The sequence below is a fragment of the Neofelis nebulosa genome, chromosome 10, assembly GCF_028018385.1.
Source record: "Neofelis nebulosa isolate mNeoNeb1 chromosome 10, mNeoNeb1.pri, whole genome shotgun sequence".
Lineage (NCBI taxonomy): Eukaryota > Metazoa > Chordata > Mammalia > Carnivora > Felidae > Neofelis > Neofelis nebulosa.
Window position 1 is genome coordinate 110,261,959 of NC_080791.1, and position 21,463 is coordinate 110,283,421.

The 21,463-nt window shown below is 61.7% G+C and overlaps 2 protein-coding genes across 6 annotated transcripts; both read left to right on the plus strand.

Annotated features, from left to right (window-relative positions):
- The first annotated feature begins 140 nt into the window (after positions 1-140).
- On the plus strand, positions 141-7,180 carry TBC1D10C (TBC1 domain family member 10C). 3 transcript variants are annotated; one of them, XM_058689824.1, is made up of 10 exons: positions 141-944; positions 1,221-1,399; positions 2,136-2,235; positions 2,435-2,542; positions 2,631-2,737; positions 2,938-3,052; positions 3,673-3,738; positions 3,873-4,062; positions 6,043-6,197; positions 6,499-7,180. In XM_058689824.1, exons 2-10 carry the CDS (start codon positions 1,248-1,250, stop codon positions 6,844-6,846), a joined length of 1,341 nt encoding a protein of 446 aa, XP_058545807.1. In that variant the 5' UTR covers positions 141-944; positions 1,221-1,247; the 3' UTR covers positions 6,847-7,180. The 3 variants fall into 3 exon arrangements, with proteins under 3 accessions (XP_058545807.1, XP_058545808.1, XP_058545806.1); XM_058689825.1 differs by having other exon boundaries at positions 141-926; XM_058689823.1 differs by lacking the exon at positions 141-944 and having other exon boundaries at positions 1,093-1,399.
- Positions 7,181-10,757: 3,577 nt separating this feature from the next.
- Positions 10,758-21,240, plus strand: CARNS1 (carnosine synthase 1). 3 transcript variants are annotated; one of them, XM_058689814.1, is made up of 11 exons: positions 10,758-11,300; positions 11,926-12,271; positions 12,629-12,655; positions 13,949-14,222; positions 15,003-15,092; positions 15,343-15,830; positions 16,063-16,237; positions 16,327-16,412; positions 17,090-17,336; positions 17,435-17,715; positions 19,047-21,240. In XM_058689814.1, the coding sequence occupies exons 3-11, from the start codon at positions 12,653-12,655 to the stop codon at positions 20,271-20,273; spliced, it is 2,871 nt and encodes a 956-aa protein (XP_058545797.1). In that variant the 5' UTR covers positions 10,758-11,300; positions 11,926-12,271; positions 12,629-12,652; the 3' UTR covers positions 20,274-21,240. The 3 variants fall into 3 exon arrangements, with proteins under 3 accessions (XP_058545797.1, XP_058545799.1, XP_058545798.1); XM_058689816.1 differs by lacking the exon at positions 10,758-11,300 and having other exon boundaries at positions 11,686-12,271; positions 17,105-17,336; XM_058689815.1 differs by lacking the exon at positions 10,758-11,300 and having other exon boundaries at positions 12,205-12,222.
- Positions 21,241-21,463: the final 223 nt, after the last annotated feature.

Sequence of the window (21,463 nt, forward strand, 5' to 3'; positions counted from 1 at the left end):
CGCCGCCCCCGCGCTCTAGCGCCCCCGCCGGACGCCGGGAGCCGCGGCCGCGGCGGTCCGGAGGCGGGGCATAGGTGACGGGGCGGGGCGGGGCTTACGCAGAGTTTGGGTGTGTGTCCAGGACGGAGCCCGGCCAGTGGGGTGGGGCTTGGTGGGGCGGGGTCGAGTCTGGTCCCTCCCCTGACGAATGACCGAGTCCAGTTCCGAGGGTATGGGACCGGAAATACTGTGGAAGTTGTTTTTCTCTATCAAAGGCTGACCAGTCTTTCCCACCCACCGTGGGCGGGAGTGTGGTGTGAGTACGTTAATAACTGTCTCCCCATACACCACGGATTAAGTCCTCAAGGTGCAGAAAAAGAAACTGAGGCTCAGAGATAGCAAGGGGCTGGGCCAAAACCCCAGCTTCACATTCATGGAGGACCTTTACCTCCTGAGTCTTTGTGGCCCCCAGGCAGCTGGCCAGACTCAGACACCCACCGCGTTTTGGTCCACACTGTGGTGCGCGCTAAGTTAATATTTTTTTTATAAGTTCCGTCATTGCTTCTTGAGTGCATAATAACGCTGCATTATGTGCGTGTCCAAAGCATTACTTTGTAAAGAGCAAAACTATAATAAACCATAATTCTCACTGGAATCCTGAACTGCTTTATGTGCCGGTAACCTCAAAACTGGAGGTGGCCTGGCCTCTGTACCTCTGGTGGGCCCTGACCCGTCACACCCATGGCGGAAACCTAAGCCTGCCGCCATCCAGCCCACGGGGGCCCACGGAGAGCCCACGGGAAGGGTGGGAGGAGCCCACAGCACTGGGGCAGACCGGAAGAGCCTCGGGGAGGAAGGGGTGACCCCCCCCACACTCGGGAGGGTAGTGTGGGAGGGGCCCCCCAGCGGGTTGCTGTCTGCTACTGAGGAGGAAGTGAGAGGAGGAGGTGAGGTGCAGCAGGGAGGTAAGCTGGGCTGGGGGGGGGGGGGGGGGCAGGGGCAGGGGCTGGGCCTGGGGCTGGGCCTCTATGCAGAGGTCTGGCTTTTCTGCCACTTCAGGGCCCACCCTCCCCTCCCCCAATAAAAGTGGGGACAGAAGGAGCTTGGTGAGATACCCCGAAGCCTCTTCTCTCTGAACCTCACACAGTCAGGTCCTCGGGCTGGGGACCGGCTAGATGGGAGCCCAGGCCCCAGGCCGATCAGGAGTTGCCTCTCACCCTGGCTCCCCCCACATCTTGCAGCCTGTTGTAGCAGGGGTCTGGGGCACCATGGCCCAGGCCCTAGGGGAGGACCTGGTGCAAACTTCAGAGCTGCAGGATGACTCCAGCTCTTTGGGATCTGACTCCGAGCTGAGTGGGCCTGGCCCATATCGCCAGGCTGACCGCTATGGCTTCATTGGGGGCAGCTCAGCAGAGCCAGGGTAAGTGGGGGAGAGATGGGGGGCAGCGGGGTGCTGGGGCTGAGGATGGGGGCTGAGGGATGAATTTTAGAGTGAGGCTCAACCGCGAGGGTCCTGGAGGGTCTGGGGACTCAGCCAGTGTCACCCCTTCTCACACTCCAGGTAGAATCCTAAAGCCAGCGGGGCTGAGACAAGAGTGTCTCTGATCTGTCTCTTTTACCCTGAACCTCCAATGCTTTGCACCTATCCTTAAGGCCAGACATCCTTCCCCTTTTAATCTCTGCCCCAATAATCCCAGAACCTAACCAAAGAACCCACACCTCTTCCCTCACCCTCTCCCGTTCCCAATACACAGACAGGAAAACAAGTGCAGATAGGAACTTGCCCGAGGTCACGCCGGCGACCAAATAGAACTACATTCAAACTCAGGACTCCTGGCTTCTAGTCCGGGGCTCTGTCCACTTAGCTTCTCTTACCCTGGGGGACGGCCAACCAGCCCCTCCCCCAGCACACTCCTACACACCCCCTTCAGCCTCTCCTGCTTCTGCCCACATCAGAGCCACATCCTTTCCTGTCCCCATGACAACGATTGGCAACTCCTGGGTGACAGGTCACCGCCCCCCCCCCCCCGCCCCAGGGCTCCCCAGAGATCTCCGGGGCCAGGAGCTGAGTTTACCCGGGTAGCATGAAGGGTGGCAGATGTGGGCTCTAGGTAACAGCTGGCCCACACCTCGACACCTGTGTCATGTGCCCTCAGGCCCGGTCACCCTCCTGCAGACCTTATCCGCCAGCGAGAGATAAAGTGGGTAGAGATGACCTCACGCTGGGAGAAAACCATGTCTCGGCGATACAAGAAGGTGAGGGGACGATGGTCCCATTGCCTCTGCCCGTGCCCTGGCAAAATTTACCCCTCCCGCATCCCGGGACCTCCTGCCTTTTTCCCCTACCGCCCAAAGTGACCCTTGCCCCACGACAGGCTGGGGCTTGGGACCTGCCAACAGAAGCAGGAGAGGCTGGCCTAGCTGTTCTAACGGGACCCCTTGGCCTCGCCCACAGGTAAAGATGCAGTGCCGGAAAGGCATCCCCTCGGCTCTGCGGGCCCGGTGCTGGCCTCTGTTGTGCGGGGCCCACGTGTGTCAAAAGAACAGCCCCGACACCTATAAGGTAATAGAGTTGGCAGGGGTCCTGCCTGCCCTTCTCAGAGCCCCTCGCCACTCTGAGCCCTCACCCCCACCTTCCTGTCCACCCACAGGAACTGGCCAAGGCCCCTGGAGACCCGCATTGGATGGAGACCATCAGCAGGGACCTGCACCGCCAGTTCCCTCTGCACGAGATGTTTGTGTCACCTCAGGGTCATGGGTAGGAGGCCAGGGACCCCCAGAGACCTCCGGCCCCACGATCCCCAGGGCACATCGGCCCAGGCCCCCACCTCAGCTTTATATCCTTCCATCTCAGGGGACCCAGTGAGGCCCAGGGGGGCTGAGGCCTGGGAAGGGGCCGCCAGCGGGTGGGGAAGGGGTGCCTGGAGGACTGACCCCTAACGGGGTCTTCTGGTACAGGCAGCAGGGGCTCCTGCAGGTACTCAAGGCCTACACGCTGCATCGGCCCGAACAGGGCTACTGTCAGGCCCAGGGCCCTGTGGCTGCTGTGCTGCTCATGCACCTGCCCCCAGAGGTGAGTGCCCTAGACCCTACCTCAGGGATTCGAGACCCTGACACCCCAACCCCAGTGATCCGTGACCCCCAACCCCAGGAACTCTGGACTCAGGGACCTGGGGTCCTTGACTCCCAGATCCTGTGCTAGTGACCTGGGGCCTCATGACCATCAACCTCCGTGACCTTCAAGGCCAACGATCTTGACTCCAGAAACCTGGGACCCTTGGTCCCTGACCCCTGTCCCGGTGATCTGAGAACCTGGATGTCATCACCTTGACTTCACAACTCCTGATTTTGAGCCCCGTGACCATGACTTCTGACCCTTATGACCCCCCACGAACCCAGGACTTGAACTCTGGGACCCTCCCAACCCTTGACCAGTGAGCCCCAACTCTGTGACTCTGAAAATCGATACTGTGAGCCCTGTGACTTCCACCTTCCTAAACCCATCATCGGCCTCTACCTGGGCAGTGAGGAGTCTTTCGGTCAGAGCCTGAGTTTAGGCCGCGTTTAGGCTCCAGGCTCCAGAGCCACCCCCGGATGATGCCCAGGCCCTCCCCCGTGCTCTTTTCCCCTGCCCTGTGCTTCCCTCTGTGGTCCCCTCGGTGCGGGCATTCACGGCCTGTGCCCCTCCCGCAGGAGGCCTTCTGGTGCCTGGTGCAGATTTGTGAGGTGTACCTCCCCGGCTACTACGGGCCCCACATGGTGAGAGGCTGGAGGGGGTCGGAGGGCACAGGGGAGGGGCTGGGCAGGCAGGCAGGCAGGCAGGGGCCTAGGGACTGAGAGGGGGAGCCCGGGGTTTGCGAGTCGCGCTGACGGACGGACGGACGTGGCTGCAGGAGGCTGTGCAGCTGGACGCTGAAGTGTTCGCGGCCCTGCTCCGGCGGCTGCTCCCGCGCGTGCACAAGCACCTGCAGCAGGTGGGCGTCGGGCCTCTGCTGTACCTGCCCGAGTGGTTCCTGTGCCTCTTCGCCCGCTCCCTGCCCTTCCCCACGGTGCTGCGCGTCTGGGATGCCTTCCTCAGCGAGGGTGAGTAGGCAGCTGGAGGCGGGGCGTGGCCAGGGCCGGGAGCCTGGGGTGCGCACGGGGACGGGCGCACCAGCCGTGCCTGGCCCCACCTGCCGCTGCCAATCCCGGCCTGGGTGGGGGTGCCAGAGTGTGTTCAGGGTGATGGCGTCGGGTTGGCGCTGGGGTAACAGCGCAGCCCCTGGCTGCACATCACCAGTGTCATCCCCAGCTTTGCGCCTGTGGTGAGACCCCCCTTAGGGAGGGCAGGCTCTGCCTGGAGGCGGGCTGGGGGCAGAGGTGGGGAGATCGATCGCAGCAGTGGAGCTGTTCAGGGACCGGGCTCAGTAGGCACGGCCAGCGGCAGGGACGCGGCCAGTAGGAGCGGAACAGCGCTCATCCCCGGAGCCCACAGGCACTGGGTGCCAGGCACTGCTGTAGACACTGGGATCACCAGCATGAAGGACACCTACATTCTGGGGGGGAGGGGGGGGGGCGGGGAGACAGCAGTAACCATGTAACAAGATATTTATAGAGGTGTAGAGCATGCGACTCTTGATCTCGGGGACGTGGGTTCAAGCCCCACGGTGAGCATAGAGCTTAAAAAAAAAAAAGAGCAGGTATTTATAGATTGTCCTAAGTGCCACGAAGAAAATAAAACAAGGGATGTGACCGAGTGTTAGGGGCGCAGTGGGAGGAGAGTGCTGTTTTCTTTTTTTTTTTTTTTTTTTCCAACGTTTTTTTTTTATTTATTTTTGGGACAGAGAGAGACAGAGCATGAACGGGGGAGGGGCAGAGAGAGAGGGAGACACAGAATCGGAAACAGGCTCCAGGCTCCGAGCCATCAGCCCAGAGCCTGACGCGGGGCTCGAACTCACGGACCGCGAGATCGTGACCTGGCTGAAGTCGGACGCTTAACCGACTGCGCCACCCAGGCGGAGAGTGCTGTTTTCAAGATGCTTTTGGCCTCTGCATGGGGGGAGGCATAAACTGGCAGGGCCCGTGTGGAGGCCGCGAGGCCAGGAGAGACACTGTCCGCAGGGTCGCGGCTACAGACGACTTGGCGGGCACGGGCGTGGAGAAAGATGAAGCCAGAGAGGTCGGGCCGAGAGTGAGTGGAGTCGGGGCCCAGCTGAGCCGGACGTTTCAGGACGTGGGGGCTCTGCCTCGGGACCCCCATGGGCAACCCACCTGCGTCCTGTTCTGTGCGGGTTGTCTGGCAGTTGCAACCAAAAGTTGGTAGATGTCAATCGGTACATTTATTGAGCACCTACTGTGTGCCCCATCGGCTCCAGGCCCCCTTGGAGTTCTGGCCGCAGGTGTTCAAGTTGTCATGTACGCATCACCACCTCTCCAGCCTCGGACCTCTGGGGCCCGGCAGGGCAGGGCTGGATCAGTTGGCTGAGCCCTCTTCCGCCCTCTCCGCTGAGGACAGGACGGGCACTGTGAGGGGCTCCTTTCATCGTGATGGTGACATGACTGGTGGCTCTCATCTCTTTATGAGTCAGAGTTGTCACCGGGCCTCATTGGTCCCCGAGGCTGCCCGGAAGGGATTCTGAGGCCCCGGGAACAGCCCGAGGTCACACCGGAGTGTGCCTGAGAGCATGCAGGCGTGTGCGTGTGCCCGTGTGCACTGTGCTCTTGGCTCAGGGGTGAAGAGCTCTGGCTGGAATCTCTCCAGAACAAGAAGGTCACGGGTCTTAACTGGCACCCACTTGGCCCTTCCTCGTAAGGACGAGTTGCTGAGGCCCAGAGAACAGGCTTGGGTGAAGCGGGGGCAGCCCCCGGCTCCTGGCGGGCTGCTTTGCTCCGACGTGTCTGCGGCTGCAGAGACTTACTCATCAGTGCCCCCAGTTGCAGCCCCACCGTCGTTCATTGCTCCTGGTCTGAGTCAAGGCCGCAGAGCTGCGGGAGGGTGGAAGGAGTGTGGCCAAGAGCAGGTTCAGGTGCAGGACTGAGGAGGGGCGGGGCTGGCCCTGCATTGAGTGAGCCCCTGGCCTGCAGGTGTGAAGGTGCTGTTCCGTGTGGGGCTGACGCTGGTGCGCCTGGCGTTGGGCACCACAGAACAGCGCCTGGCCTGCCCGGGCCTCCTGGAGACGCTCGGTGCCCTACGAGCCATCCCCCCCACCCAGCTGCAGGAGGAGGTCTTCATGTCTCAGGTGGGTGCCCCCTGCCTGCCTTCCACAATGGCCCAGCTCCTGCTGCTCAACTGGGGAAACTGAGTCTCACGGCAGGAAGTCAGAGCGAGACCCCAAAGCTCAGTTCCTGTCCTCTGAGCAGCAGAGAATGTGAAAACCCCAGGCTTCAAGCGGCTTTCTATGGTTCCCTTAGCGAGTCTGGCTGTCAGTCCCTCAGCCCTCAGCCGCTTCCTGGGGCTGGGTCCTGCCCGCCCTGTGGGGACCTGACGGTTTCCGGCCCTCCCCCAGTCCGGGCACACTCAGCGCCAACCGCCCCTCACAGGTGCACAGCGTGGCCCTGTCTGAGCGTGACCTTCAGCGGGAGATCAGGGCCCAGCTGGCCCAGCTGCCTCAGTCAACGTCCGGGCCACCCCCAAGGCCGCAGGCCCGCCTGCCTGGGGCCCAGGCCATCTTCGAGGCCCAGCAGCTGGCAGGAGCGCGGGGAGGCGCCAGACCCGAGGTGCCCCGAATAGTGGTGCAGCCCCCGGAGGAGCCCAGGCCACCACGGCGCAAGCCCCAGACCCGAGGCAAGACTTTCCACGGGCTCCTGACTCGGTCCCGGGGCCCTCCTGTCGAGGGCCCCTCCAGGTCTCATCGAAGCTCCACCTCCTTCCTGGATACCCGATTCTGAAGGTCTCGCTTCTGAGGTACCATGGACTCGGCGTCCCCTAACCCCAAGTGCCCGGTTGCCTGATGCCTGCCCCACAAATGGGCACCGCACTTTACTGCCGGGATTTGGCAAATCAGCTCCCTTCCCGCAGACCCTGTCGGACACAAGGGTGAAGGAAGGTCACACGGTGTGGTTTCGGGGGCCCAGACCTGCCGTTCTCCCGCGGAGCTGTCCCGGTGCTGGGCCCTTGCAAGAATGGAAGCTGAAGGACTGTGGGGTTAAGGGCAGCTGGCTGGGCGAGGGGCCCCCGCGGGGCTCCTGGGGAGGCCTAGAATAAAGTCTGACTGAGCAGAAACCTGGCTGGAGTTGGACTGAGTGCTCTCCACCCCCAATTGGAGACCAGCTGCCCCTCCACTCCCACCCTCACCCCCTCACAGCCCGGCCTCTCCTAGACCAGCCCCAGTTTGCGTGGAACAGGATACACTGAGGCTGCCCATTGGCTGATGAAAGGTGGTTGCCAGCAACAGGAGCCAATGGGAAGCCGCCTTGCCCGGCCTCTGGTGGGGGGCGGGGCAGGTAAGGCTCTGGCACCTGTGGAAGGAAGGTTCCCCCAGTGGATGCTGGGCCCAGGAGGGGGCTCTGTCCCCTATTCCTCCCCTCCCCCCCGCCAGGCTGGTTCAGGACCCCCAAGGATGGGGGTACTCTAACCCAAGCCCGCCCCCCACCCATGGTCCTGGTCTGGTCCTCGGAGACAGCTGGGCAAGAACAAAAGCCTACTGTGCCAGGACAAAGGCCCCTTGCCCCCTTCCAAAGCCTTGGCTGCACCCCCTCGGGACTGCCGCCATGGAAACTCCCTCCCACATTCGATAATTGCCCCTGTGGGTGCCTGGGGTGCTTGGGACACGAGCTATCGCCAGGACAACAGGGCCGGTTCTGATGCAGGCTGTGTCCCTACAGTGCCCATTCCCGGGTGCCCTGCCTCCCTGGAGGCCTGCCCCTGCAGGGTGGAGGGTGGAGGGTGGAGGGTGGCAGGGCATGGTGGGACTCTGGAGTACTGGGACAAAGCATCTGGACTCCTACTTAGATGGTGGAGTATTCAATCTGTTCCTCCCAATGGCTGTGCTGGAACACCGGCCTGGCCACTGGTCAGACCCCTGATTTGGAATGTTCTGGTGACAGGGCCACCGGCTGTAGGCACGCACCTGTTCTTACATATGTTCACATAGCGCTTCTTATGTGCCTGGCCAGGCCCTGGCTCTGGGGCCAACCATCCTGCACCCAAGGAGCCTATGGCCCGGAAGAGAGAACACAGAGGTCCGGATCCAGATCTGCGGAGTTTCCTGGGGGAAACCGAGGCTCAGAAAGGGAGGGAACTTGGCCAAGACCTCGCTGCCCATGGCAGACCCAAGGTTTATCCCTGCCTCCGTACTGACAGCCATGAACCTGTCCCCCCTATAGCTGGGCACCCACCCAGGTCTGTCCTGGGGGATATTTTCTCTCCTGCTCCCACCCACTCCCTAGCCCTGCCCCAGCCCCTTGGAATGTGGGGCAGCGGCTGGGCCCCTGTGAGTTAAAGAGAGCTTCCAGGGGGCGCCTGGGTGGCTCAGTCGGTTAAGCGACCGACTTCGGCTCAGATCATGATCTCGCGGTCCGTGGGTTCGAGCCCCGCGTCGGGCTCTGTGCTGACGGCTCAGAGCCTGGAGCCTGTTTCAGATTCTGTGTCTCCCTCTCTCTGACCCTCCCCCATTCATGCTCTGTCTCTCTCTGTCTCAAAAATAAATAAACGTTAAAAAAAAAAAAAAAAGAGAGCTTCCAGGGCCTTCCCTTCCTCCTCCCCACCCCACTAAAGTACCTGTCTGTAGCTTAACAATAACCTAGTCATCTGCAGTTCCCAGAATACTTTCTCAGAGCCCCCCCCCCCCCCCGCCACCCCACCCCGCAGGTAGCACTGATAGCCTCATTACAAAAGGGGGGAAGTGGAGGCTGGCAAAGCTGAGTGCCCAGCCCAAGATCACAGTGAGGGGCAGAGCCACTAGGGTACAGGGCTCAGTGAGTTCTAGACACCTTAGGCTTAAGGCATAGCATGCAGTCTTTGTAGCAGATAGAGTGGGGGGATCTGCTCCTAGAGTCTGCTCGTAAACTCCCTACCCTCCATGGGCTCAGCTCCTCTGCTGGGAGAGTAGGGAAGCAGGAAAGCAGCAATCTCGGCCCTGGGCCCGGGAATCTGTCGTGAGGCTGGGAGGGAGGCCATGGTGACAGTGGGTCCCACTGGCTAGAGACCCTAGGGGCAAATGGTCTCCGTCAGGACTTCTCCAGCTAGGGCTGAGTCACTGCGTTTTCTACTCAGGGAAGCATTTTCTGGGCAGGTGCCATTATCAACCATCTACGTGGGGAGCCCGAGCCAGGCGGGGTGTGGGGGGCGTCCAACCAGAAGAGAACTAGCTCCCTCCTCATGTAAACCCTTACCTGCGCACGTCGTCCTCACAAGACTATGCTAGCCTCTAGGACACCTGCACGCTACTTGGGAAAAGATCTGTCTCCTCCAGGCACATGCAGCTCCATGTGGCAGAGGGAAGGTCACCACTGAGCTGGGTACCTTTGTGCAGTGAGCAACCTGCACAACCACACTCAGTAAACCTGGCAGCCCCGGCTCCCGACAAACCTGCTCGGAAGGGGGTTCAGGGAAGACAAGCCATACTTCTGACAGCACTCATCCTGCAGGGACTGAAGCTGGGATGGCGCCCGGCGATGTCCATTGGCCTGGGACGGCCCAAGGGACAGGAGTAGGGACCAAGCAAAAAAGTGGAAGGGTAGGGGAGCCTGGCTGGCTCAGTCGGAAGAGCATGTGACTCTTGATCTCGGGGTCATGAGTTTGAGTTCCACATTGGGTGGAGAGATTACTTAAAAATAAATAAATAAACGGGGGCGCCTGGGTGGCTCAGTCTGTTGAGCGGCCGACTTCAGCTCGGGTCACGATCTCATGATTTGTGAGTTTGAGCCCCCATGTCGGGCTTGCTGCTGTCAGCGAGGAGCCTGCTTCAGATCTTCTGTCCCCCCCTCCCCCACTCCTCCCCCACTTGTGCTGTCTCTCAAAATAACCCAACATTTGAAATAAACAAACAAACTTACTCGTGGAAGGCAGTCGGATCCCCGCCATGGCCCCCATCTTGGGCCGCCACCCACCCCAGGGGTCCCCCCATCCCCACACCGTCCGGAAGCCAAACTTGGGCTCCCTGCAGTCCCCACACAGGAAATGCCCTCTTACCCTCTGAGCCTCGCTTGCCTCATCTGTAAGCGGCAGAGACTCGTAACTGCCACCTCACAGGGTGAAGGGAGATACAGCACGCAAAGCCCTCCGCACGGCACAAAGTCAAGACAGGCTACAGGGGAGCGCTTACCTTCTGCTAGGTGCCCCCTGCCCGGCCAAGCCTGGGCTAACGTTTGCATCATAATCCCCACTGGAGGATGAAAAACCTGAGCCCGCAGAGGCTGCATGGCTTGTGTTGAAAACAAGAGGCTCGGGGCGCCTGGGTGGCTCAGTCGACTTCAGCTCAGGTCATGATCTCGCGGTCTGTGAGTTCGAGCCCCGCGTGGGGCCCTGTGCTGACAGCTCAGAGCCCGGAGCCTGCTTCAGGTTCTGTGTCTCCCTCTGTCTCTGCCCCTCCCCTGCTCACACTCTGTCTCTCTCTCTCTCTAAAAAATAAATAAATAAACATTAAAAATTAAAAACAAAAACAAAACAAAAAACCCCAGAGGCTCAAAATGGAGATGCTTATGCTTAGTCCCACTTTGCCAAACCCAGTCTCAGCTCTCCCAGAAATGAATTTTTTTTTTAATGTGTATTTATTTTTGAGAGAGACAACATGTGCACAAGCAGGGGAGAGGTGGAGGGGGGCGGCACAGAGGATCCGAAAGCGGGCTCCACGCTGACAACCGAAAGCCGAGAGCCTGATGCGGGGCTCCACCTCGAGAACTGCGAGATCATAACCTGAGCCCAAGTCGGACACGTAACCGACTGAGCCCCCCGGGCGCCCCTCAGAAATGGATTCTTAAACCAGGATCGGGAATCACCCGTCAGCACTAGTTGGGCAATGTGCTTGATAGACTTCTGCCGTTCCCTAAAGGAAAGTGATTTTACAAGAACCCACTTTTTTTTGCCCAGTGCAACTTCTTTGCCCTTGCTCCCCTCTGCCTATAAGTCTTCCACTCTGCACAGCCTCTCAGAGCTCCTTTCTATCTGCTAGATGGGATGTTGCCAATTTATGCATCGTTGGATAAAGCCAATAGAATATTTAAAATTTACTCGGTTGAGTTTCAGTTTTTAACTCTTGTTAACTGCCAAGGCTCGTGCTCCTTGGTGACATCCGTGCCCCACCCCTGCACCCACCAGTGGGATCACAGTGGAGCTCGCGCTACCCGCGCAAGAGAACGGACTTCTCGAGAAGTACTTGAGGTGTTCTTCTGTGGGTGCTTGGGTGAGTGCACCCGGGCGTCATGTTGTTTGCCTTGGGGAGACTGGGTGTGACCGCTGGCGTCCAGCAGACTTGGGCGAAGCGGATCCTATACATCCCCCCCCCTTCCTGTGCTCAGATCCACTGGGAACCCCACAGCTTGGGCACCCCCTTCCCTCTTGGCCTCTTGCAGGGCAGAGGGTACCCCAGGAAACTGGGAGTGCCCCGCTCCTGGGGTCATCTTACTGATTGGTGCCTACTCTGGCAGGGGCCAGGAGAGGTGAGGCAGGAACCCCACAGATGTATGGGGACCCCTGCCTAACAGGGGCTTCTGAGACAGTCTGCCCTAGGCCAGAGTGCTCTGGCTGAGACACATTGCTGTGGGCTGGATGCGCTAGGGAGCCCAGGACTCTATCCAAGGGCAGGACTCCAGACTGTGTGCCCCGACTGCTCTCCTGGCCACCCCACCCCCAAAGGCCAAGGGCAGCCCGGCCACCACCGGTCTCTGCCCTCTCCGGCTTCTCCCTCTCCCTCGGCGCCTCCCTCCCCCTTTCTTCCATCCCTCCTTCATTCCCGGACTTTCTCTCCCTCTGTCCCTCTCTCGGGCTCTCTCTGCCCCTGTCCCGGTTGTGCCTTCTCTTCCCCACAGCCTCGTGTCTGTGACCCTCTCTTCTGACCATCCCCGTCCGTTGGCACCTGGCCGGCTGTTCCACTTTGTCCGTCTCTCCCCGGCTCCACCCTGGAGCCCAGGTCTCGGGCTGGGTCGCGGGCGGCGAGGCGGTGGGGGGTGGGGTCCTGGCTGGGGCCCCGCGCCGCCCCCGCCCCGCACTGGGCACTCCCTCCCCTCCCGGGGACTGCTATATAAAGCGGCGCCACCCGCTCCCGCCGTGCTGCCACCGCCGCCGCGCTGCCCGCCAGCCCCGCCGCCGCCGCCGCCGCCCTCCAGGTACCCCGGCTCCTGCCCGCGCCCCGGGGAGAGTCAGGGAGCCCTCCAGGTACCCCGGCTCCTGCCCGCGCCCAGGGGAGAGCCAGGGAGCGGGGGCTGCGGGGGCGGGGGCAGGGGTCTCGGGGACCCAGCGCGCCGCCCGCTGGAAGGGCCCAGCGCCGCCTGGCTCAGCCCGCGATGTGTGAGCTCAGGGGTGCGGGATCCGAGCGGTCCCGGAGGCCGAAATCTCACCGCCTCCTTGGGGTGGAGGTGGGGCAGGCTTGGACACCTGTTGTCAGGGACGGGGTGAGGGGGAGGCACCGTGGCGGCCACCTCTCTTCCCGCGTCTTAGGGGTTGGGCAGTGGGGTACAGACCCCTCTGCCCTGACTCCCGCCTTGGTCTCTCTCCCCTTGTCTCTGCCATTAGCCTGCCAGCCACCCCACCTGTAAGATGGTGAGTATCCTCTGGTCGTTCCCCCCAAAGGCCCAAGCCCCTGGCCAGAGGGAGGGCTCAGAGGGCAGAGTTTGGCATCCAACAGCCTAACCCTGGGGGCACCCCCGTGCAGACGACTGGGACCTGCGACCAGCTGCACATACCCCCTGCTGCCTCCCAGCTCTGTGTGCCAGACGCTCCCCCATCAGCCCTGGGGATGGGCACTGTTGGTCCCCTTTGGCACGCACCCATTCATCCTGCAACATTTATTGTGCACGTACGTCTGTGCACACCATTCTGGGGGTGGGGATGTATCAGTGAACACACAGTCCGGGCTCTCAGGGAGCACACCTTCCAAGAGAAGGCACGAGGCTCCGAATTTGGCACTGGTTAGCTCTGATTCAAGCCCAGGTCTCGGGCCCAGACCTGCCCTCCGGGGCCACAGCACGCCGTCTCCCCATGACTGTAGTCCAAGCCTCACTGGCATCCTGGGGTGGGACAGGGCAGATGCCAGGCCCCCACAGAGCCCAAAGGAACCTCACAGGTAGCCCAGCCTGTCCCCCGGAGGACAGGCCCACCTGTGTCCCCCACTGTGTTCACACTGAGCCTCTGAGCAGCCTCCTGTGGGAGTCAGCCAGACTCAGAGAGGGGCAGGGGTGTAAAATTTCACCCAAAGAAAGCATTTCCATGACTCAGAACATCTGTAAAAAGGGCACCGGCTTTTTCCCCTGCCAATGCCTAGCACAGGGTTGGGCACACAGTAGGTCCTCAAGACCTACTTTGATGGCAGTGGACCAGATCCATCTACGTATTTAGGCCTCAGCAGAACTCTGTGATGGCAGGTTACGGACAAGCAGAGAGAAATGAGCAGCTCAAGAGTGATCGCTCGGCTCGTTTGTTCATTTCTTCTTCAGTCAACATTTGTTGAGAAGCTATGGCGTGCCAGACACTGTTTTATGCACCAGGACTGCCTTGATGAACAAACAGACCAAAACCTCTGGTCCTGTGAACCAAGCTAGGGCAGACCTTGGCGTGGGATGGGGGGGGCAGTGGTCCAGCCAGCAGCACGTTGCTTTCTACCCACCCCTCCCTCCCCGGGGCACTGCACCTATGGTTTACAAAGCACTCCCACCTGCCTGCTCCTGGGGACAGGCCTTCATCCCCTAATCCGACTCCATCCTCTCCTGGTTCTTAGGACAGTGTCTGCCCCAAACATCACCCACGGTCAGGAGCGTGGCGGGCTTGTAACCCTTGGGTGACTTAATGTGTCCTTTGCCCACTCTGCCCAAGACCCACCACTTCTGCCCCTCTCAGCTCTCTCTGGATCCACTGGGTCCCGCATGGGACTGCCCGCTGGCCTCCAAGGACCTGGAGGAAGAGGAGGGCCCATGGGGAGGAGGCGCTGGCCTGCCACCCCCAGGCTGCTTCTCTGGCTCCTGGCGCCATGACGTGGGCCTGGACTGCAAGGGCTCCCTCGAGGGAGCGGAGGCCCGGGCGTGGACCGTCTACCACTATAGCCTCCTCCAGAGCTGTCTGCAGCAAGCTGGCCTGCCGGAGACCCAGGACCGCAGCCAGGTGCCCCGCACAGGTATCCGAGGGCTCCGTGGAGGGGTGTATCCCTGGGAGGGGGAGGGAGGCACCCTCAGCCCGGCCTGCTTCCCATCCCTGTCAAGGTCAGCCCCTTCCCCCAGGCTCTGTCTGGATCTGAAGCCAGGGAAGCAAGGCCAGTCAACTTTGGGCAGGCAAGTATTGTTTCAAAGGGCATCTGGCACCAGTAAAGCAGAGATCCAGACTTCCCTCGTATCCCAGAAGACCCAGCCATGGGATTTGTAATCCATGTTCTGTGGAGCGAAACCTTCTCTAGAAGTGCCTTGGGAGCTGCTAACAGTTGGGACTCAAGACTCCTCCCCTGCTTTATCTGTTTTATATACTAGATGGCCACAAAGGTTTTGTGTGGACAGAGGGGTTCACAGGCAGAAGACATGAAAATCACAGACTGGGCTCTCCTGGGGATCACACACTGGGAAACTGAGACACAGGGACTCCTCCCCACACTGCATGGGGGCCCTGGGTCACGGAGCAAGTCAGTGTCAGAGCTCAGGCTAGAACCCAGGTCTCCGGTCACCCAGCCTCCAGTATCTTCCGGGCCAGCTGCAGAGAGAAGGGAGCCACCCTCATGGGGTGGGATGGGCAGGCAGCACCCCTTCTCTCTCCAGTCTCTTCTCTGTCCTCTCTACTCTTCTCATCCCACTCTGGGAAGGACCTGGGGGCCTAAGACGAGGGCAGGGCTATGGAACAGGGAAGGGTAGGCAGAAAGATATCGGGGGGAGCCCCTGTTGAGCTTGGCCACATTCTTTCCCCTCCCGAGGCTGCCCTGGTGCGGAGGTGACCTTATGCATTCTGGGATCCCCCAGCACCTTTCTGTCCGTGCTGCTGGAAGGAGGGGTCCAGAGCCCGGGTGAGTGTGTGCCCAAGTTCCCCCACCCCCTCCTGCAGAAAGGGCAGCCCTGCCCTGGCCCGGCCACATCCCAAAATACCCACTGACCCTGGCAACTGCCTGCATTCCACTGGGCCAGCTGCCATGCTCTGAGTGGGGGTGGGTTCTGGGAGCAGCTGCCCCCTACTACCCGGGGTCCCCGGGCTGGAGGTGGAGGGCGTGGGGGCATTAAGCCTTCCCTGGCCAGCAGCCGTCCTCCTTCTGCCCGCAGGAAACATGCTCCTTTGCCTGTCCCCTGCTTGGCTGATGAAGGTGCCGGCACCTGGGCGGCCGGGCGAGTCGGCCCTGCTGGTGTCCAAGGCCGTGAGCTTCTACCCGGGGGGCTTGACATTCCTAGATGACTTTGTCCCCCCACGCCGAGCCACCTACTTCCTGGCGGGCCTGGGGCTGGGACCTGGCCGGGGTCGAGAGGCGGCTGAACTTGCCCGTGACCTGACCTGCCCCACAGGAGCCTCAGCTGAGCTGGCCCGGCTGCTGGAGGACAGGCTGCTGACCAGGAGACTGCTGGCTCAGCAGGGTGGCGTGGCTGTGCCGGCTACCCTGGCTTTCACCTACAAGCCACCGGCGCTGCTGCGGGTAGGGGATGCCAGCCCGGGACTACGGCTGGTGGAGCTGAGTGGCAAAGAGGGCCAGGAGACACTGGTGAAGGAGGAAGTACAGGCCTTTCTGCGCTCCGAGGCCTTGGGTGATGCCCTGCAGGTAACAGGTTCCCGCCTCCGAGGTCTGTGCAGATGCCAGCAGGATGGGACCCACGGATGGTTACCAAGTCCTGCTGGGAAGTTGTCCCCAACTTGGGGTCCTGCTGTTGGCCTATCTCTGTGGCGACCCCTTGCCTTCTTGCTTCAGTTTACACACTGGATCCTACGTGTGAGCATCCCACCCCATACGTACGTGGGGTGGTAAGGAGGCCCCCCTCCCCTCCCTGTTGCAGGTGGCCGTGAAGCTCAGTGGCTGGCGCTGGCGGGGGCGGCAGGCACTGCGTCTGTACTCGCGAAAGGAGCTGGGCACAGTGGGCGACATGGTGCTGGCATTGCTGGAGAAACTGGAGGAGGAGGAGAGTGTCCTGGTGGAGGCTGTGTGCCCACCTGCCCGGCTGCCCTTCCCAGGTGAGAGCCACCTGGGCCAGCCAGGAGTGGGTGCCGGCTCGGCCTCCTGGCTGCTCTGTGCCGGGCTCAGGCTTCATGTCTTTCCCCAGGCAGTCCCCCACCTGGCCCTGAGCTGGCCGTGCGGATCTGTGCTGTGGTATGTCGGACACAGGGTGACAGGCCCTTGCTGAGCAAGGTGAGTGTGGCCCAGGTTCAGGTCCTGACCCTGCTGCCACAGCCCAGGCCAGCCCAACCCAGCCCGGCTCCAATGAGCTGCTGAGGGCCCCTGGGGAGAGAGAGGACAAAATCTTTGGGGGGAATCTTGGTGGTGTCCTGGAGGACTCCTGGGTCTGAAGCTTTTTCCCTCCCCTTCCTGCACCCTTCCTCCATCAGGAGCTCTGATAGTCCATACTAGGCACCAGGGCCAGGGGCTGAATCCTATTCCCAAGGAGCTCTTGCCCACAGAAGGGGCTGACGGAGGGTCCCTGAACCTCCAGTGTCCAGGGCCCTTTAGGAGGGGGCCTCCAAGCTGGGGAACCTAGGGCAGCTTGAGGACCCTCTGGGGAGCATAGCTCCGAGCCAAGCGGGGTGGCACGGGCCCCCGGGGCTCGCAGCAGCAAGTAGGCTTGGAGCCTTCAGGGAACAGAGACCGTAGCTGGGCCTGAAAGCCTGGGTAGACGCCCCTCAGGGTGTAAAGGACCAGATGGGCAGTGGCAGGGGAAAGTGGCTTGTGCAGCGTAAGTCACAAGGGAGGACTGGGCTACTTGAATGCGCAGTGAGAGGTCTGGCCTGGATCTCCCGGCACCGGGGTAGGAGTGCGGGGGCGGGGCAGTGTCAGTCCTTGGAGGGCTGCTCTCGGACCGACACCCTCAGCCACACCCTGCCCAGGTGGTGTGCAGTGTGGGCCGTGAGGACCGGCCTCTGCGGCACCAGAGCTCCTTGCCACAGACGCTGGAGGTGGCACTGGCCCGGTGCGGCCTGGGTGAGGCGACGCAGGTGGCGGTCGTGCGGCGGCGCGTCAAGGCGGCGGCCGAGGCCGCGCTGGCCGCCGTGCTGGCCCTGGAGGCCGGCCTGAGCGCTGAGCAGCGCGGCGGGCGCCGGGCCCGCACTGACTTCCTCGGTGAGCGCGGGCGGCCCGGGCCGGGGCCGGGGGCGGGGGCGGGGGTCGAGGCCGGAGGGCAGGCGGCGCTGAGCCCGCGCCCTCCCGCCCCGACCCAGGCGTAGACTTCGCGCTGACTGTGGCAGAGCGCGCGCTGACCCCCGTAGCCCTGGAGCTGAACGGCGGCCTGTGTCTGGAGGCGTGCGGTGCGCTCGAGGGGCTGTGGGCCGCGCAGCGCCCGCAGCCGGCGGCCCGGGAGGCCGCGGCCGCGCCGCTCGTGGAGACCATGCTGCGACGCTCGGCGCACTGCCTCATGGAGGGCAAGCAGCTGCTGCTGATCGGCGCGGGCGGCGTCAGCAAGAAGTTCGTGTGGGAGGCGGCGCGCGACTACGGGCTCAAGGTGGGCGGGGCCGGGCCTGACCCCCGGGCCTCAGTGGAGGTGGAGGCGGTGCCCTGGGCGCGGGGGCGGTGTGAGCTCTGGGGGCGGGGCCAGCACCGCTAGGGGCGGGGCCTGAGCTGGGCGTGTCCGCTGGGGGCTTCAGAGCCCAGGAGTAGGGGTGGGGCCCGCCGCCCCGCCCAAGGACAGAAGTCTAAACTTTTTGGCCTCTGGCCGCGTTCTGCTCCAGCCGGGTGTAAGAGGTCCCCCGGGAGGGCATAGAGCCCTTCGGGGCAAAAAGAAACCAGCGTTGAAGGGCTGGAGGGGTGGGGGGAGGGGGTCATTCAGTGTTAGTATCAGAACCGGGACCCCGAATGCCAGCCTGAGGAGCCCGGCCGTATGCTGCAGGAAGGGCAGACCCTTCGAGGTTGAATTCCTGAGGGCGTGAGGAGAGTGCTGGGGAGCAGCTTACACATCCCGAATCAGATTCAGAGCAGTGGCCTCACATCACAGAATCCGGGGCCATGCAGGCGGCGCAGACATTCTTATCTGCACTGAACAGATAAAACAGAGGCCAAATGTCTAGGTTCTTTGTGGCCCTAATCTACCACAGTGGCCTCCTCTTCCCTCTTCCGCAGTACAACGCCCCCTAGGAAATTCTCCCCCCAGCCACTCCCACGTCTTTTCACTCCCTGCCTTGCACACGGTGGTCTCCACTTGGAATGTCCACTCCTCCCGCCGCCTAGTGTTACTGTGCAGACAGCCACCCTCCCCTCTCTTCAGGAGCTGTCTCTGCCCTGGTTACCCGCTGCTTTGTGTCTGTGTTCCCCCAGCGGGCAGTGAGATTTGGGGCACAGGGCCCCACTGGATTCCTTTGTGGGCACCCCCTGAGGGTCAGAACTCTTTGGGTGAATGATGGCCAAGAACATGATGCCCAAAGCCACCAGACCACCTGTCCCAAACCCTAACCCTGGTGGTTCCCCTACAAGCTCTGGTCAGAGTGAGAATGAGCCCAGCAGCCCTGCCTCTCTCTCTCTCTCTCTCTCTCTCTCTCTCTCTCTCTGCTCCAGCCCCTGCCCACTCAGATCACACCCTTTCCCTCTGGCTGATTCTTACTCAGCTCCCTACCGAAGTATTGCCTCCTTTGAGATGCCTTCCTTCCCCTTCAGGCTGGGTTAAGTGTGTTATCTCTGCACCTTCCGTTTAGTCGGTCATCAACAGATGTTTTTTTGAGCACTGAGAACCGGTGATTCCGTCGCCTCTGAGGGCCAGAACCACGTTCGTGGCCCCATCCTATCTCCCCAGCGTCCAGCAGAGGCTGACCTGGGTGTGTTGCCCTCTGGTGGTTTCTGCAGCTGCACCTAGTGGAGTCGGATCCCAACCACTTTGCATCCCAACTGGTGCAGACTTTCATCCACTTTGATGTGACAGAGCACCGGAGGGACGAAGAGAATGCGCGGCTGCTGGCGGAACTGGTGCGGGCACGTGGCCTGCAGCTCGATGGCTGCTTCTCCTACTGGGACGACTGCCTAGTACTCACGGCCTTGCTCTGCCAGGAGCTGGGTCTGCCCTGCAGCCCCCCGGCTGCCATGCGCCTGGCCAAGCAGAAGAGCTGCACCCAGCTGCACCTGTTGCGCTGCCATGGCCCACCCTGGCCCGCGCCCTCCCTCCATGCTGTGCCCTGCTGCCCGCTGGAGAGTGAGGCCGATGTGGAGAGGGCCGTCCACCAGGTGCCCCTGCCGGGTGTCATGAAGCTGGAGTTTGGGGCAGGCGCAGTGGGTGTGCGGCTGGTGGAGGACGCACCGCAGTGCCACGAACACTTTTCCCGGATCACCCGCGACCTGCAGGGTGAGGCCGACCACCCCGGCATCGGGCTGGGCTGGGGGAATGCCATGCTGCTGATGGAGTTCATTGAGGGCACCGAGCACGACGTGGATCTGGTGGTCTATGGTGGGCGACTGTTGGCCGCCTTCGTCTCCGACAATGGCCCCACGAGGCTGCCTGGCTTCACTGAGACGGCGGCCTGCATGCCCACTGGGCTGGCACCGGAGCAGGAGGCACAGCTGGTGCAGGCAGCCTTCCGCTGTTGCCTGGGCTGCGGGCTGCTGGATGGGGTCTTCAACGTGGAGCTCAAGCTCACCAGGGCCGGGCCGAAACTCATCGAGATCAACCCTCGGATGGGTGGCTTCTACCTGAGAGACTGGATCCTGGAGCTCTATGGTGTGGACCTGCTGCTGGCTGCAGCTATGGTGGCCTGTGGCCTGCGGCCTGCCTTGCCCACCCACCCACGCGCCCGTGGCCACCTGGTGGGCGTCATGTGCCTGGCTTCCCAGCACCTTCAGGCTCTGAGTTCCACCGCCAGCCGTGAGACCCTGCAGGCTCTTCATGACCAAGGCCTGCTGCGCTTCAATTTGCTGGAGGAGGTCCTGGTGCCTGGTGAATACGAGGAGCCCTACTGCAGTGTGGCTTGTGCTGGGCCCAGCCTGGCTGAGGCTCGTCTTCGCCTGCTGGGCCTCTGCCAGGGTCTGGGCATCGATGGGCCCCACTACCCTGTTGCCCACTTCCTGTCCCACTTCAAATAGTGCCTCTCTTCTTATAGCCCTGCCCCAGTTCTGGCCTGGCTCACTCGGAGGCCTCAGGTCTGTTCCAGAGTGACAGGGCCGTTTGACATTAAGAAATCCTGGCTTGAGGGCCACAAAAGAAAGTATCTTGGGGGGGCCGCTGGCCCCTTTTGCTGTTAGTCCATCCCAAAGGCCCCAATCCTGTCCCAAGACTCTAGCCGTGGAGAAGCAACAGCAGCTGCACACACACACACACACACACACACACACACACACGCACACCTGCCCCAGGGAGGTGAGAGCGGCCCAAACTTAGCCCATCCTTGTCATCCCTCCAGGTCTGCCTCTCTTCCTGCAGCCTACAGGAAGACAGACGCTGGCTGGCCCCTGGCCTTGGACAAATCCTATGAAAACCTGAGACTAAACCCTGTCCTCTTCCTCTCACGCCTCATTTAGCAAATTCCAGGATCTCTCTAGAGCCTGCTGACAACTTTCGGCAGTGCCCGGCCTGCCTCATTTGGCCTGAGCGGTAGAAGCAGGTGGCCTGTGGTCAGCAGTAACCATCTCCTCTCCAGGCAGACACTATTGCCCCATTCTACAGATGAGGAAACAGGCCCAGGGAGGAACAACCATTGCCACAAGGTCATACCACCGTAGATAGAGGATCAAGGGACGAGATACAAGATTCAGGTTTCCACTTCTACTAAGCCTCATGTGCCCACTCGGCTTCTAAACCCCACTCACCTCCCCGCCCTCACTCGTACGTGGCCTTCAGACGAGTGAACGCCTTCTCCCATGCAGCATGCACCTTCTCCACCAAGCTCTGGTGCTTTGGCCTCTGGCATAACTAGCATTGGCAGAGGAGAGTCTACACTGCCTTCCTAATTCAGGGGAGGCTGTTCTAATAACTCCGCCTCTGTGCAGCACAGGAGCTGTGGCCAGCTCCACAAGCATCCCTCTCCAAATAAAGGCTTCTAGACTAATGAAATATCCGGTATCTGGTTCTTGTGACTTGGACAACAGCTCTCAGGTTCAGCTGGATGGGAGGTGGGGAGGGGAGGAGGGAGAGGTGGCTACGGGATACCTGTAGCACCTGGAGCTAAGGATAAAACACCACACCGGCCGGGCCTCTGGGTTGACCGTGAGCAGGGGCCTGCCATGGTCACCCACAACGGGACCCAAACCTGAGAGTCTGTGGAGGGTGGGATTTC